The sequence below is a fragment of the Mercenaria mercenaria genome, chromosome 11 (genome assembly GCF_021730395.1).
Source record: "Mercenaria mercenaria strain notata chromosome 11, MADL_Memer_1, whole genome shotgun sequence".
In the NCBI taxonomy this organism is placed as follows: domain Eukaryota; kingdom Metazoa; phylum Mollusca; class Bivalvia; order Venerida; family Veneridae; genus Mercenaria; species Mercenaria mercenaria.
Genome location: NC_069371.1, coordinates 12,267,886 through 12,284,502, shown reverse-complemented (window position 1 = coordinate 12,284,502; position 16,617 = coordinate 12,267,886). Strand labels below are relative to the sequence as shown.

The following is a 16,617-nucleotide window of genomic DNA, read 5'->3' as shown; positions in this document are numbered from 1 at the left end:
TGCCATTATTGTACAATTTTTAAATTGGCGTTGATATATTTGATTTATCCGTGGTAGACATGAGATTTTTTGTGTAAAATGGGCGGGATAATACTGAATATATCCGTGGTAGCCATGATTTTGAAATTGATACTATTGCCCGGATAATGTTAAATTTATCCGTGGTCCCCATTATTTGTACATTTTGAAAAATTGGCGGAATAAGGTTAGATTTATCCGTGGTAGACATGATTGGCGGGATAATATTTGAACTTATCTGTGGTAGCCATGATTTTGGATTTTATACAATTGGCGGGATACTGTTTCATCCGTGGTGGCCATAACTGGATTTTGTAAAATTGGCGGGATAATATTTGAACTTATCCGTGGTAGCCATGATTTTGAATTTTATACAATTGGCGGGATAATGTTTTTATCCGTTGTAGCCATGTTTGTTCATTTTGTAAGATTGGCGGGATGATTTTTATTAAGATTTATCCGTGGTAGCCATGATTGTTTATTTTGTAAAATTGGCGGGATAATATTAAAGTTATCTGTGGTAGCCATGATTGTTTATTTTGTAAAATTGGCGGGATAATATTAAAGTTATCTGTGGTAGCCATGATAGTTCATTTTGTAAAATTGGCGGGATAATATTAAAGTTATCTGTGGTAGCCATGATTGTTCATTTTGTAAAATTGGCGGGATAATATTAAAGTTATCCGTGGTAGCCTTTATTGTGTTTGTGTATTTTGTAAAATTGGTGGGATGTATCAACATGGATTTAGAATAATAATTTAATAGTATGAAGATATTTAATGGTCTTGAAATAGAAACAGTAATCAAGTAAGGAATAGGTCTAATTTATTTCTTGGGCTGGGTTTCATCCATGACAGGGCAGCCAACACGAAGTAAATTACCTGATTCTAGGAATCAAAGTGCTGGTGTGATTTATCTTACATTTTATTTTTGTCATTTTCGAATATGAGTTGTTTACAGACATCTGTTCTGTTGGGCATTTCCTGCAATCAAGTGGATTTCTGTTTATCCCGGTTCGTTTAAAATGCTGAGTTCGAATAAGGTACAATATATATATATATATATATATATATATATATATATATATATATATATATATATATATATATATATATATATATTAACAAACATGTAGTCGTTAAATGTGACTGACAACCCAGGACTTTCTAACGTTGTTAAGCTTAGAGCGATCTTCTAAGCAGTGCGGTGGATCGACCCCCATAGAATAATGACCCCCGGTCATTATTCTATAGAAAAAGTGACCCCCCGGTCATAGTATTATGACCTCCAGATCATAGTACTATGACTCCCCCACGTGAAGTAAACTGAACCTCACGAAGAATATTGACTCCCATAAAAAAAACGACCCCCGGACATTTGGTCAAATTTAGTGATAACTCATGTATCTAAGGCCTAATTGCTGCATTTTATGCCCCCACTCGGGGGAGGGGGGCATATAGATTTGCCCATGTCCGTCCGTCCGTCCGTCCTTCCGTTTGACCATTAGCCCCAGATACCATCACTTGACACAGAAATCAGAGCATTCCGCAACGGGAAAAGGGATTCTATTTCTAGACGCTGTATCTTGGTGTATACATTTTTTTCAGGAAAATAACAATTCACAATACGTTCACAAAACACACCGGTGTCAATAATCCCTGCAAACTTCGGTATGAAGTAATTCTTCAGAAGAAAACTGCACAAGAAACTGCTAGCATAGAACTTAGTATTAATAGAAGTTGCAATACTTAGCAGTGGCAGTAAAGTACGGTAGCGGCAACAATAGAAAGTAGTAGTAGTAGTAGTAGTAGTAGTAGAAGTAGTGGCAGTGGTAGTGGCATTTGCAGTAGCAGCAGCAGCAGCAGCAGCAGCAGCAGCAACAGCAGAGGAATAAGTGACAGCAACAACAGCAGCAGGAGAAGAAGAGGTAGATGTACAAGACGTATTAGTGGAAGCAGGTATAGTAGTATCAGTAGTAGCAGTTGTAGTAGTAGTAGTAGAAGTAGTAGTAGTAGTAGTAGAAGAAGAAAAAGTACATGTGGTAATAGCAATAGAAGTAGCGGCACCAGTAGTAGTAGTACAATCAAAATGTTAACTATTGGCAATGGAGGGTATTAGAGTTGTAGATCTAGTAAAAGTGTCCGTTAGGTTTGGTGGGGATCACTTTTTAATAGATATTATCGTCGAAAGTCTTTTTAGGAGCCGGTGTTTTACACGGAAAGGAGTCACATTTTTAAATAGAATAATGTCCGGGAATCGATATTGTATGAGAGTTCGAATGTAGTAATTTCGGCAGTGAGTATTTTATATGGAAGGAGCCACTTTTTCTATAGAATAATAACCGGGGTCGTTATTCTATGAGATTCGAAGGGAGTCATCTTTAGGGAGTCAGTATTTTACTTGGAGGGGTCAGTTTTTCTATAGAATAATGACCGGGGGTCGTTATTCTATAGAGTTTTCAAAGGGAGTCAGTTTTTTATAAGGGGAGTCAATATTTTACAGGAAAGGAGTCACATTTTCTATAGAATAATGACCGGGGGGTCGTTATTCTATGGGGGTCGAAATACTTCATTACACCGGCATTGCCACAAGGAAGCGCTGCAATTCTTGCCAATGCTGTCATCAATGCCAGCCAAACTGCCAACGGATCTGTTAATTATTTAAGCAGGACATCACGTGAGTTATAACTTGTGCATTGATGGATCAGACAAAAAGCATTTACCTTAATTATTGGAGCACGTTTTTCGTTACTATAATTCTCAAGCGATCCGACGTGAAGTTTGTGTCTCTTGCCTCAACTCTAACAGGAATAGAAATTAATTTGGAAAATGTTTAAACACAACTCTAGTCCAGTTGAATTGTTCATTTCAAACATCACGGAGAAAAAGACCTTATGCCCACAGTGTAAAGATAGCAACATATGCCTTTTAAACGGGAGCTTGACTATTGTTATCAGATTTCTTGGAATGCTTCCTCTCACTACAATACACATTCTTTTAGACATAAGCTTCTATAAGAGGTTTCTCTGATGATGCAATCATGAAAATGAGTCGTTGGAATCGCACGCTGTTAAAAAGCTATATACGAGTGCCGAAAATCGCCCTTGCGAGATGTTAACATTTATCATAGTTCAGCACAAGGCTGCTATAAAAATAGTGTTGTAAATATTGTTTTACAAGCTTCTGTGATTGATTTAAAGTAATCATTCCAGTTTTGTAAATTTCAGTCCACCGATTTAACATATTTTGAGAGTTTCAGTAAATTTATTGGTCAGTACAAGGCTGCAACATTTAAAACAATCTGGTACTTTCTAGTACTGCATGTTTATCAATAAAACAAATTTTAACTGGACCATAGTCACGATAGTTAAAAGTAGTTCAGCAAAAGGCTGCTACATCATTATGTTTGTAGGCAGCTACATTATTATAATAGACAGTTCAGCATAAGACTGTTGTCAACTCTGTTGATCATTAATTCTAAGTATTGGTATACATTGATTAGTTTTATTGCTCTAGTCATTTGTAAATTGTCACGTTAATCGTTATTATAAAAGACAGTTCAGTATAAGACAGCTATCTACTCTAGTAGTATAGGGGTCTCTTTGGCATCAAGAGTGCGCATGCGCGGCGGCCATCTTGGATCTATGACGTCATGCGCAGCGGCCATTTTGGATTCTAATTTTTTGCTCGGACCTATTTTTCATAATGACTTCATAAGCTATATTTAGATAAGGTCATGGGTGCATCAAACGTGATCATGGTCAGAAAGTCTAGCGTGTGTTGATTTAAGGCCGGATAGGCGGACAATTAAAAGTAAACATGTCAAAGTTAATCCCTTTAAAGTCGCCACAATGTCTGGCGTTTATTTATTTAAGAGCGGATACGTTAACAATAGCCTATTCAACTATCAAATTTAATCCCTTTAAAGTCGCCGTAGTGTCTGGCTTATGTTGACTTATGGACGGATGCATTAACAAAGGCCTATTGATCTGTCCAAGTTAATCCGTGTATTGAGTACGGGAAGGGAGGCGACATCAGGTCTGGGTCACATATGGACCGAAGTGCCTCTTTCATACCATCAATGATATGATGTTAAAGAACATATTTCTTAAATAATTTTTAATGACCATCCAGAGTTTTAGAACCAGTAAAGGACTTTTTAAGAAGGTTGCTAAAAATCATAAAAATAAGACGTTTTGGGGTCCATTTTTACATTTTGGGTATCTGACATTTTTGAAAAGCCCAAAGGGTTTACTTTACCATAAACTAGGTGCCAACCGGAAATGAAGTCATTAAAATTTCAAAGTCATCGTACAGACTCGGGACCGGTACCGTTAGAAAAATCTTTTCGAGTAGGTTCAGAAAATATGTACAATTACGGGTCTATCTCTATCCGTTTTCCAGATATTGAGGTTTAAACCAGAATCATTCATCCGGAAACACCCGGCTTCATGCCTTTATTATTAAAGATAACCTAGGCATGTTGGGTATCTAACCGAAGGTCTCGACTAGTACTATAAGTTGGTACACTCAAACCGGAAGTGAAATCAATCAAGCGTAAAATTCACATTTTCTGCACGTCCCTAGACTCGAACCTGCAAAAGCACAAGCACACGCGTACACACGAGAACACACACACACACACATACACGCACACGCACATACACACACAGACACACACACACACACACGCATACGCGCAATCACACACACACACAAGCACACCCGCACGCGCATACATGCATGCACGCACACACGTACGCGCCATTAAACAATATATGTAACATCATCAAAATATTCAAAATTATCAAAATCTTTCGTGCCTATTACCCTAGTACACAGATTGTGTCTGCAACTTCATTAACAGGTATCACAATAATATCTTCCTTTGTAACTTTACATTTGTCATCTTTAGTTATTACAACAACATCATAGTCTCCGAAATTGAACATGCCAGTTCCACTACGGTGTAGATACTCCAACACATCACACAATATTTCATATATATAATTTAGAACATCCAGAATTTTGAATTAACAGAGTATACACTTCAATGTAATCGTACAAGTCTATGCATGAAATTCAACCTTCAGCGGATTTTAAGTATTAATATTTTTTGACTTGAGATCGGCTTAAGATAATGTATGAAAGAGAACTGGCCAATGTTGACACTAATACTTTGAAAACTGTAAAAGCGAATTAAATTTCGGTCAATTTTATGACTTTTAGGAGAAACTTATAGAAACGAGTATTTTGTGTTAAAAAAACTTTTATAGTCCTTTAGGATACTGTCTTAAGTACAGATAGGTTCTAGAAAGCCTATTTCGACCATTCTAGGAAATCGTCAAGATGTTTCAATGAACAGAAATACAGTTAACATTGAATCAATCAGTTTTTCCCCTTTCGTGACACACTTTCTATTCATCAATTCTGGATGTTAATTTCATGTGATAGAATCATAAAAATCTTTCATTTACATCCCCCATTCTCGATTCGATTTTCAACCGTTTACGCGTTATGACGTAACAGCGATTTTTAAACCTTCTTTCTTAAACTTTGCAATAAACTCTTGAAACAGGTAGCATTGGAAAGATCTCCTCGTATAGGTTCAGAAAATGTATACATATTTACCTCTATCTAGATCCGTTCTCAAGATATTGGCGTTTAAAGATTGAAGTGACGTCACCTTTTGAGCGGTAAATTCAAATTTCGCAACCAAAAGTTTCAAAATGTAATTTCTCCTCTATTTGTGGACCGATTTTAATGATCTTGGTGTCAAACCAAAACGCTTGGCGAGACCTAAGTGTTGGTAGCATACAACCGGAAATGAAATCACTCGTGCGTAAAATATCTATTTTCGCCTTTATTACTCAACCGACTATACCCGTGTTTGGTATCCTACGAAAGGTTTTGACTAGTACTATTCCATTGTTTGCACTAAAAGAATATGGGGTCACTCACGCGTAAAATGCGTCAAAGTAAGTTTACCTGATCCATACACTTTGAGATCAAAAATGACAATGAACGAATTCACAGGGTAAAGTAAACTAAATGGAGCCAAAGCAACGTTCTGATTAGTCAGTATAACTTATAGCAATGCTCTGATTGGCTAATGATATGACGCATTCTGATTGATCACTCAGGGATCACACGTCATGTATAAGTCGTAAAGTAAATTTAACCATGATTGAAGGTGTTACGAGTTACTGTATATACCAACAACTCCTCCTCCACATCTCCTCCTCCTCCTCCTCCTCCACCTCCTCCACTCCTCCTCCTCCTCCTCCACTCCTCCTCCTCCTCCACCTCCTCCTCCTCCACTCCTCCACCTCCTCCTCCTCCTCCACCACCTCCTCCACTCCTCCTCCTCCCCTCCTCCTCCACTCCTCCTCCTCCTCCACCTCCTCCTCCTCCTCCTCCTCCACCTCCTTCACTCCTCCTCCTCCTCCACTCCTCCACCTCCTCCTCCTCCACCAACTCCTCCACTCCTCCTCCTCCTCCCCTCCTCCTCCTCCTCCTCCTCTCCTCCTCCTCCTCCTCCTCCTCCTCTTCCTTCTCCTCTGCCCCAAGAAAGCGTAAGAATGGCAAACAGAATAAAGCAGTGTCTTTTTGACCTCCTCCTCCACCTCCTCCTCCTCCTCCACCTCCTCCTCCTCCTCCACCTCCTCCACTCCTCCTCCTCCTCCACTCCTCCACCTCCTCCTCCTCCTCCACCAACTCCTCCACTCCTCCTCCTCCTCCCCTCCTCCTCCCCTCCCCCTCCTCTCCTCCTCTCCTCCTCCTCCTCCTCCTCCTCCTCCTCCTCTTCCTTCTCCTCTGCCCCAAGAAAGCGTAAGAATGGCAAACAGAATAAAGCAGTGTCTTTTTGATAAAAGATACTTACATCGGTTTCACAAATGAATAAGTGCCCTCTATGTCACCAGTCATTCTCTAGGCACGACGCCATGCTGAGACATCAACGTAATAAGCATTGGAGTGACGACCACACTGACAGTTTTTCACCGCCATTACAAACATGGGACATCTCAAGAGAAACGGCGTTTCAACATCCATTTTCTATGGTCGTTTCAGGACCAAGTGGTAGTGGAAAAACTGAATGGACAAGAAAACTGCTATCATCAAATCTTGTAAGACCTCAGCCTCAGCGTATCATATGGTGGTTTGGACAATGGCAACCATTGTATGATGAACTTCAGCGTGAAATCCCCGGTGTTAAATTTGTACACGGTATTCCAGACTACTTGAATGATTCCCAATATATAAATGTTAGTCAAAAGGAACCTGCTGGTCTTTGACGACTTGATGACTGAAGCTAAATGCGATCAAAGAATTGCTGATCTCTTTACGAAGGGCAGTCACCACAGGAACATATCTGTCGTATATCTCACCCAAAGTTTGTTTCCTCAAGGTAAAGCCTGCAGAGATATCGCTTTGAATTTGCAGTATCAGGTGCTATTTAATAACCTTGTTAACAGACAAAAGGTTTTCCTTTCAGGCTCGTGAGAGTCGGTAGCATTCATATTCTTATGTACAAATTGGAATAATACAATCGAGAAGACAGTTTTTTCTTACATATTTTATTCGTGATATAAAACAATACCAAAGTTATACAATTCTCTGAATCATCATAGACAAAAAATAAAAAACAGTGTGTAGACAAAACTTAAAAATTAGATAACAGAAACACTAACACAGATGACATAATTTGAAATGCAAATGACAGAAATTTAATTTCAACACATATTAACATCAATACATTGTATCTAACTTAATATCCATATGGTTCAGTGTCAAAATCTGCTATTTTTCTACGTTTTGTGTACACCTCTTGATATTTTTTGTTTTCTTCACGATTGACTATTTTCCTTTTTCTCTTATCTCTACAAATTTTATGCGGATTTGTTACTGTAATGCTCGGACAACCTTTCGGATCGGTAACAATGTGTTTTACACTTTCAAAATTGATCAACTGACTATTTTTATAATTCAAAGTAAAACCCCTAACCTTACACGTCTCTTTGTTTTTACTGGTTTTATAAGCGTAATTTTTAGGGCCACCAGACACAAACTCTACAATGTACTCCCCACCGTCAAGCTCATCTGTAAGTTCCCCCAAGTAATCACCTAATGGAGGATCATACTGTCCCGGGCGACTTACATATATCACACTGTCTGTATCATAATACAGTACCCTTTTATTAAGCTTTTCGAGCACACTGTAAAGTTTAAGTCTGGCCCAACAAGTTGTAAAAGTAGCTAAATAGATGTTTGTTTTATTATCTTCAGGCTGACAGTCTTGTTTGAATTGCCATTCTACTTGTAACATGTCATTGGAAAGGATATGAAAATTAAGTGGTTGTTTCATAGGATCGGAAAACAATTGGAAGAACAAGTTTGCCTGCGTTTCGTGAAAGAACTCTGTCTGACGCATATTGAGACGTTGACCAAACTTACCCCAAAAGCTATTGAGACATAGTTTAGCCAGAGCTCTCAAACCCGGATTCTTCCTAATGTTTGACCGATCCAATGAAACACCCTCTTTCTCCATATATTGAGTTATGTAATTCTTCATGTCTTGTTCATTTTGTATCCAGTCAGGGGAGCCGCTTGCCTCTTGCTTAAACTTTAAAAATGTGTTTATGTAATTGGCAAACAGTCCCCCTTCACTGGTTTTAGGATCATATTGAGTGGTTTCCTCCCAGTGGTATACTTCATATATTTTCATAATGGTATAACCTAATCTTAAAGCGGTCTGAATCTCCGGAGTACACCACGTGCCAGTTAAAGCTCTATCATCATCCGGACAATCACAGGGGTTTTGGTTTTCAGTATCTGCGCAGGTCCTACATAAAGGGAATTTCAGCTTGCCATTTGACCTATAAGGAAGGACGGGATGGTATAGACCTCTTGGTGGTACTATTTTTACTTTGGCAATACCAAAGTACTCCTTTAAGTCATTAAAATCTTTCGTTATTATGACGGGGTGACCTACAGGATACTGGCAATACTTGTTGACCCAAGGATACAAACTAGTGAAATCCACATATTTGACTTGCTCCCTTTCATCAACTTGGTAGTAGAGTTTACTGGCATTGGTGCGTCCCCCAAAGAAACTTTCCCTAGGATCTAATCTGTCTGTTAAATCTAAATTATCAATGAAACGCTTCATCTCAGAATTTTGATTCTTTTGTTTTCTGAATTCATGGTCCCAAATACAAACATATTTCATTCCTAATTGTTCTATGTATGCTTTCTTTTTTAATGTCAACGCTAATAGTTCGTCTAAAGATTGATTCGTGAGTGGATGACATGTATTTTCGCGATTATCAATGAAACAATCTCGGCATCCATGGAAGATGCACCCGTTGAACTCATACGCTGTGTTTGTTTCTTCACAATACCCATCTAATTTATATCGTGTACCTGGTAAAGATTTTTCGCCAATATTTAATGCATGTTGAATTTTGATATTTTTAGTATGTGCCAGCCATTCTAACCATTCTATAGAGACCTTACTATATTGATCATTGTAACCACCAGGAGGAATTTTTGCTATCATTGTACGTACAAATTTTTTCTCTCTCACTTCCTTTCCGGTCAGTTCGGTTTCGTGGATCCAGTCATTTTCGTGTAATACATACAGCTTTCCATCTACTAATTTTGCGGGTACCCAATCAGTTTCGTCTTCTAATTTTACTTTCCATTCTTCTTCTAAAAATTTGGTTCTAAATACGTTCATGCAGACGGAAGCTATAGTCACGGAATCGAATGGATCTATGGCCCGTACTAACTTTTCTTCTTCCTGCCCTCTCTCATTTATTTCAAACTCTCTTTCACCCGTAGCATTCATCAATAATTCTCTAAATTTTAAACACGCTTGTCTCAAAATATCAACATCACTTCTACAATATTCTAACATTTCTTTTCTAAAATCAAACACATCATTCTTTTTCTCACTCAACCATGCTAACAAATCAGATCTCTCTTTCTCACTCATAAAATCATGTCCGTAAAATTTAGCCTCAGGGTAGGATCCTATATAATTTTGGTTTTCTTTTGTATTAAAATAATGAGGGAACCACCCCTTTTTCAATTCATCTAATCCAAAGGCTTTCGGTAACGCAGATAATTTCATGGGTAAAAAATTGAGACTGTCAATCACTTTAATATGCAAATCTTGCTCCAACGTCATATACATAATTTTGGATCCGCTATAAATGATTTTGTCGGGTCTAAGGGATTGGTCTATAAGGTATTCTAAAAGGAAATAACCGTCGTAGCCTTTCATATTGTGGGCAACAACTTTAAAGTATTTATGTTGATCAGAAAACAACCATTCGCCAAATTTTTCCGCGGTATCCATTCCTTCAAACGTGACTTCTCTAAACCCACAAGTTCCGGGGCATGGCCCTTCATCTTCGTTAGCAGGCAGTTCTGAGTTGTCACATTCGTCGCAACGGGGTCCGCATTTTTTACATATAGACTCGGGCGTTAAGTCTTTATCAATGCATTCTGGACACACCGTATGGGCTACTACAAAGTTGGGACGATGCGTGGTTTTACCGCACCATGACGTTCTACAATTTTGACATTTGGAGCAAGATTTACATACCTGTTGCGATTGGCAGTCTTTACAATCAATTTTCCTATTAGGTACATATCCATTTTCACACACTGATGTTTCATCCTGACTACATTCAAAATCAAAAAATATAAACTTTGGTATGTGATCTTCCTTTGCTGGGGTGGCTCTTAAATAACACAGATGTCCCTCCAATACATATTCATTACATGAACTACACATATACTCTCCGCACTGGTGTTCTTCTTTCTTGCGTTGATCTAATCTTAAAACTTTATAGCATAAGGGGCACTTCCACCATTTGTCGCACTGTGAGGTTCCGCTGGGTTTTCCTTTATTTTTTCCTTTCTTATGTACTGGTATTTGTTTATGTTTTTGATAGCACTCTTCTGATCTACAGTCCATATTACACTCTCCACAAGTCACTTCATTTTCCGTTTTAGGGCATTGGTCTCTTTTACAGATGATACAGTGTGTTTCGCACTGGTGTCTTTCTTTGTTGTTGTAATGTTTAAGACATTTTTCGCAAAAATACATGGCGCTAAAGAAACCGGTAATACTGGTAATGGCATGGAAGTGATTGTCGTCCACTAAGTATATGTAGATGCATGGACGCTCGTCGGAACTGGGACTTGTAAGGAATTTGTTACCCAACATGGCGCTAATTACTATGACGTGTACTCCCAAGACTTCTTCAAACGCCGTTATATCTTCTAAACTCGCTGGTCTGTCTGTGGGCACTCTGGCTAACTGGCTTATTGCATATGCTAATTGTTTTTGTTGTTTCAAGTTTTTTTTGGTGAGATCCTTGTAGTAACTTTCCGAAACTTTCTGGTGTTCTAAGATAAGTTGGAGATTACTTTTCTTCTTTCTATTCTTTGCAACTTCTTTCCACTCTTCCGGAGTACATCTTTTTAATTTGGCCCAGCTGACTCCAATCGCTCTGGCCATACACATCTGCTCGTCATTTTCTATGGTGACTATAGATGTTTTTAACTTTAACGAATTGCTTTTTCCTTTGAGTTTAGTTATTCTTCGTCTAGCCCCTCCTTTTGGTAAATCAATGGATCCTACTGAAATGTCAAAACTTTCATCAATACGGAGGTCTTTGTTGCTATTCAGCACTTTCTCAATAGTCCCCATCACTTTATCGGCATTCAGTTCGTCCCAGGGCTGGAGGGGAACGACAATGGGGTCATGCAATCCTTGGTGATGTATAACAACACGCCCTAAATCGTTCCCTGCCAAATCGCCCCGGGCTTCCTCTAACACTTCGTCAAACATTTGATGGAGACCTTGCCTCAAATCTTCTAGTCTTTCTCCTCTATACTGTTCATTGATCTTGACTTGATAAGTACGATCGACTGCAGCACTTTTCGCATACGTTCTTTCTGATTTTTTTCTGATTGTATACTGGAGTCCCTGGGGGTCGGGTCTATGAGACGGACCCGGCTGGGGCTCTTCTCCGCCACCTATCTGTAACCCTGGTGATGTAGGGCGCCTCTCCCCATCTTGAATACAAGCAGCCGCCGTTTCTTCCATCTCGTCATCAAATAGTAACGCTTTAATACACTCTTCAACTTCTCCCTGCTCTCTTACGTATTCCAGGGCCAACTCCATATCGTTTGTGTTCTGGTCAGTTGGCTCTCCAAAATGTTGAAGTATGTTATTCAGCTCTTCCTCGACAAAGTCATTACCATATTGTGGGTTCCTCAATTGAAACAAACGGAACCGCACCCACGGGGAATCCTGTATTCCCCAGGTTGCCGCAAAATTCATCAGCTCATCTGCGTCAGTAAAAGTATTCACGATAGTATCGAAGTTTTCCATGTTGCCGGTATGAATTCTAAAGTTAGAATGATTTAACTGACTCGAGCGCGTTCTTATATACTCGCCACAAAGCCTCGATTTCAAAACGAGGCTTGTATTTTTAGTAAGAACGTCATTTATCTTAATTCCGATTGGTCAGTTAAAAATAGTAATACTGGTTTAAACTAGTCAAACATGAACCGTCACAGAATGGACAAGTTGAAAAAAGTACAATTCTCTTTGTTAGAGGATTAAATCTTTATGTCAATACTTCTATTGATAAAATCAATATCCATTATACTGCGTCCGCTCTTAAAAAAATACACGCCAGACACTACGACGACTTTAAAGGGATTAAATTTGACAGTTGAATACGCTATTGTTAACGCATCCGCTCTTAAATAAATAAACGCCAGACATTGTGGCGACTTTAAAGGGATTAAATTTGACATGTTTACTTTTTATTGTCCGTCTATCGGGCCTTAAATCAACACACGCTAGACATTCTGACCATGATCACGTTTGATGCACTCATGACCTTATCTAAATATAGCTTATGAAGTCATTGTAAAAAATAAGTCCGAGCATGCGCATTTAGGAATAATACGCTTATGATTGGAGTCATTTGGTCAGTGGACGCCAAGGAGGAAACATCGTCGACAAAAATGTAATACTTTATTTTCAGTTAACGTTACTTCTAAATTAGCTATCTTAAATAAAGCTTAATGGTTTAAATTAAAAATGTGATAAATATTATGCTTATTTTTAATAAGTTCTTTGTTTACCATACAATGTATTTATTCATTTAGGTTATAGATAAATCTATATGTTCAAATATAATTAATATTTATTTGATTTCCTTGAAATATTTTGTTTTAAAGTTATCTCCCCGTCTAGGGCTGAGCACCTGACCCTCAATGTGCGCGAACACGCCCTAGATAGGTATATAAGTCAGCTCTATATACTTCCGGGAGATATAAATATCAGAGTGAGGTCATTCTTAACATAGGAAGATGATGTCATTCTAAAAATGAAATTCAAAGTGGCCGCCGCGCATGTGCAGTGAATTCATTTCTTATATGCAAATGAGTTACTATATATAGTAACTAGGTCATCCAAGATGGCGCCCGTTTGTTTACCCCCAAAGAGACCCCAATACTACTTACTCTGTTGATTATGATTTCTAAGTGTTGGTATATATTTATTAGTTTTATTGTCACGTTAATCGTTATTATAAAAGACAGTTCAGTATAAGACTGCTATCTACTCTGTTGATTATGATTTCTAAGTGTTGGTATATATTTATTAGTTTTATTGTCACGTTAATCGTTATTATAAAAGACAGTTCAGTATAAGACTGCTATCTACTCTGTTGATTATGATTTCTAAGTGTTGGTATATATTTATTAGTTTTATTGTCACGTTAATCGTTATTATAAAAGACAGTTCATCATAAGACTGCTATCTACTCTGTTGATTATGAATTCTAAACGTTGGTATACATTTATTAGTTTTATTGCTCTAGTCATTTGTAAATTGTCACGTTAATCGTTTTTATAAAGGACAGTTCAGCATAAGACTGCTGTCTACTCTGTTGATCATGAATTCTAAATGTTGGTATATATTATTTGGCACTCCGCGGTACATCGTATAGTCGGAGTACCTTTGTCCTAGCGGTATTGATTACAAATTGGTTTAGTACGCTCGAATAATTCGAGCTATACATGAGAGATTTTCTTTATTGAAATCAGTTCTAACGAGTCACTACTAGAGACGACATCGCCTTAATTCAAATTCAATGCCAAAATGAAAAGCATGTAAAAATTCTGAAAAAAGTCATCATGGTCATGTAAAGGTTTTTCTTTTTTTTTTGTAAATCATATTCAAAATTGAAATTGTTATACAGTATTAAGCTGTATAATTTGCACGCTTACAGATTATTTTAAAATCGATCACGACGATATAATGTAATACTTATTTTACGAAAACGCATTTAAGTTCATGTAAAAATTGTTACTCTCAGATGTTTTGCAAGGATGAGACCCAACATTCAGTGGTACTGGACAGTCGCTTAAAAGCGATGACAAATGGGTACAGGTTTCCAGCTTTTTTTTTTAAATCAAAATAAAAACGAAAAAGAAAATAATTACAAATAAGAAACAAAATTGAGTTTTTCTGGTTTTTCCTGTGCGAGTCGACTACGTTTTGCAAAACTTCAAAGGTTATGTCGTTTATTATCAAGTTATAGATTATTTGAACTAGTTAACAGTAGACTAGTTATACATGTTAATATTTAAACAGAGATGTATGAACAAAATTATTTCACATACAGTTCATAACATATTAATATACTATTATGATAACTGTATGTGAAATAATTTTGTTCATGCCGAAATGTCGTGTTGTATTTCACCTAATATAAAGTACGTTTGTCGTCTCTAAATACAGTTGTCTCTCAAACCGCAGTGAAAGTGTATTATTATTTTGTAAGGTATAGATAGGACTAAAATGTATTAGTTTTATTGCTCTAGTCATTTGTAAATTGTGTGCTATTGAGTTTAACTAGTGTTGAATAGAATTTGAATTCCCTAGTCGTTCGTGCTGCAAGGAGTCTGGGTAGGTCGATGCAGTAATGTTGCATCTTTGGCGGTTTTTATTAACCCACCTTTGCTTTTAATTAATTTGTATGAGATAGACATCATTTAACTGTGAAAATTTGAATAACAGCTTCTTTTGTTGTATGATATTAATGCACGTCATTTTAAGAAATTAAAAATGACAGTTTTCACTCACAATGTGTTACTCTGTTTTACTGCATCCAAAAAGCAAATGAACATACTCCTTACAGCCATTGTTAGAACTTGCCTATTGTTTTGTTGAGAATATGTTATAAATATCTTGATAATGCCCAGGCCAACAGGCTCAATTCAAATGATACTTTCTTCGAAGAAAAAAGTTGTTTGGGTTGACCTGTTGGACAGTTTAACAATTCAGTCTACCCTCATGTGTCGTACTTACTGAACATCCCTTTTAGTCGGGTGCTATTTATCACGGTGTGAAGATTGTATGGAACCGCTGCGTGACCAGTGCATGATTCCTTTGATAAGTGACCTAATTACGGCGCGTGATAGGGCAGTAAAAACTTGATTGTGTCAGTAACCATTTTGGATCTTATGTGAACGGAGAAAGCGGGTGTTACTCTGTTTTACTGCATCCAAAAAACAAATGAACATACTCCTTGCAGCCATTGTTAGAACTTGCCTATTGTTTTGTTGAGAATATGTTATAAATATCTTGAAAATGCCCAGGCCAACTGGCTCAGTTCAAAAGATCACAAGTTGTTACTTTCGCGTTTAGCCATTTAAAGGCCTCCAGATTTTCGCTCGAAGTTTTTATTTCATGTTTCGAACATTAGAACATAAGTTTTTAATCTATCTTAAAATGTCATATCAAGAAAGAAAAACAAACAAACAAACAAAAAAAAAAAAACATGCTCAAGTCGGGAATCAAACCGGAACTGCAATAAAAAAAATCTGCGGTCTGGACCAATACACCACGGAGGAATTTGCGCGTAACGACCGTTAAAAAGTATAATTAAAAGGTTTATGATTAGAATCTATAGCAGTTTACTTACACTATCCCGACATTTTGAATGGAAAAAAATGCAAAATCAACTACTAGTAATTCTTAGGTGTTTCTATAAAGTAATATGTCAATAAGTTATGATTTTCTGATATCTATGTTTTCCTTTTCTGTTGTCGTACGATCCGGAGGTCAGTGTCTTTAAAACAAGTTTACGAAAACATGTACTGCTTGAAATCATTATTCCTAAAACGGATGACTAAACTTTTATAAATCCTGTCCAAAGAAATCACAAGTCTTGTCTGCGTCAGGGCAGGATAAATGTATCCTTTAATGACTCAACATGATTCTTCCGAAACCATATTTCAGTAGAAACTGTGCTTGATCGATATATACATTTTCGTACACTGTTCGCAATTGGTTGAACAAGCACCTACAGATGTCAGGGCGGGTGATCACGTGACTTACTTTTGTTTATGATCACATTGTGTCCACCTGAATGGCTGCCCCCTTGTACTAGAAGGTTTTTTTTTTGTATTTTTCTGCAATTTCCCATTGCATTTGAATATATTTTACCGACCATGTTCCAGCCAACATCTTTCCGGTTCCAATGATGTATCATGTTGC

General features: G+C 37.5%; 1 protein-coding gene across 1 annotated transcript; it reads right to left on the bottom strand.

Annotated features, from left to right (window-relative positions):
• Nucleotides 1-7,785: 7,785 nt before the first annotated feature.
• Nucleotides 7,786-12,429, bottom strand: LOC128546694 (uncharacterized). Its single transcript, XM_053517947.1, has 3 exons — nucleotides 11,010-12,429; nucleotides 9,534-10,871; nucleotides 7,786-9,440 (listed from the first exon to the last, which is right to left on the bottom strand). Exons 1-3 carry the CDS (start codon nucleotides 12,427-12,429, stop codon nucleotides 7,786-7,788), a joined length of 4,413 nt encoding a protein of 1,470 aa, XP_053373922.1.
• Between the last annotated feature and the right edge of the window lie 4,188 nt (nucleotides 12,430-16,617).

What these genes read in the sequence shown, in the direction of transcription:
- LOC128546694 (XM_053517947.1), bottom strand. Translation starts at nt 12,429, where the DNA reads ATGGAAAACTTCGATACTATCGTGAATACTTTTACTGACGCAGATGAG. An exon ending in TGAAGTGACTTGTGGAGAGT is followed by an intron (nt 10,872 to 11,009) that starts GTAATATGGACT and finishes TATGCTATAAAG; the next exon opens with TTTTAAGATTAGATCAACGC. An exon ending in TGGTTACAATGATCAATATA is followed by an intron (nt 9,441 to 9,533) that starts GTAAGGTCTCTA and finishes AATCTTTACCAG; the next exon opens with GTACACGATATAAATTAGAT.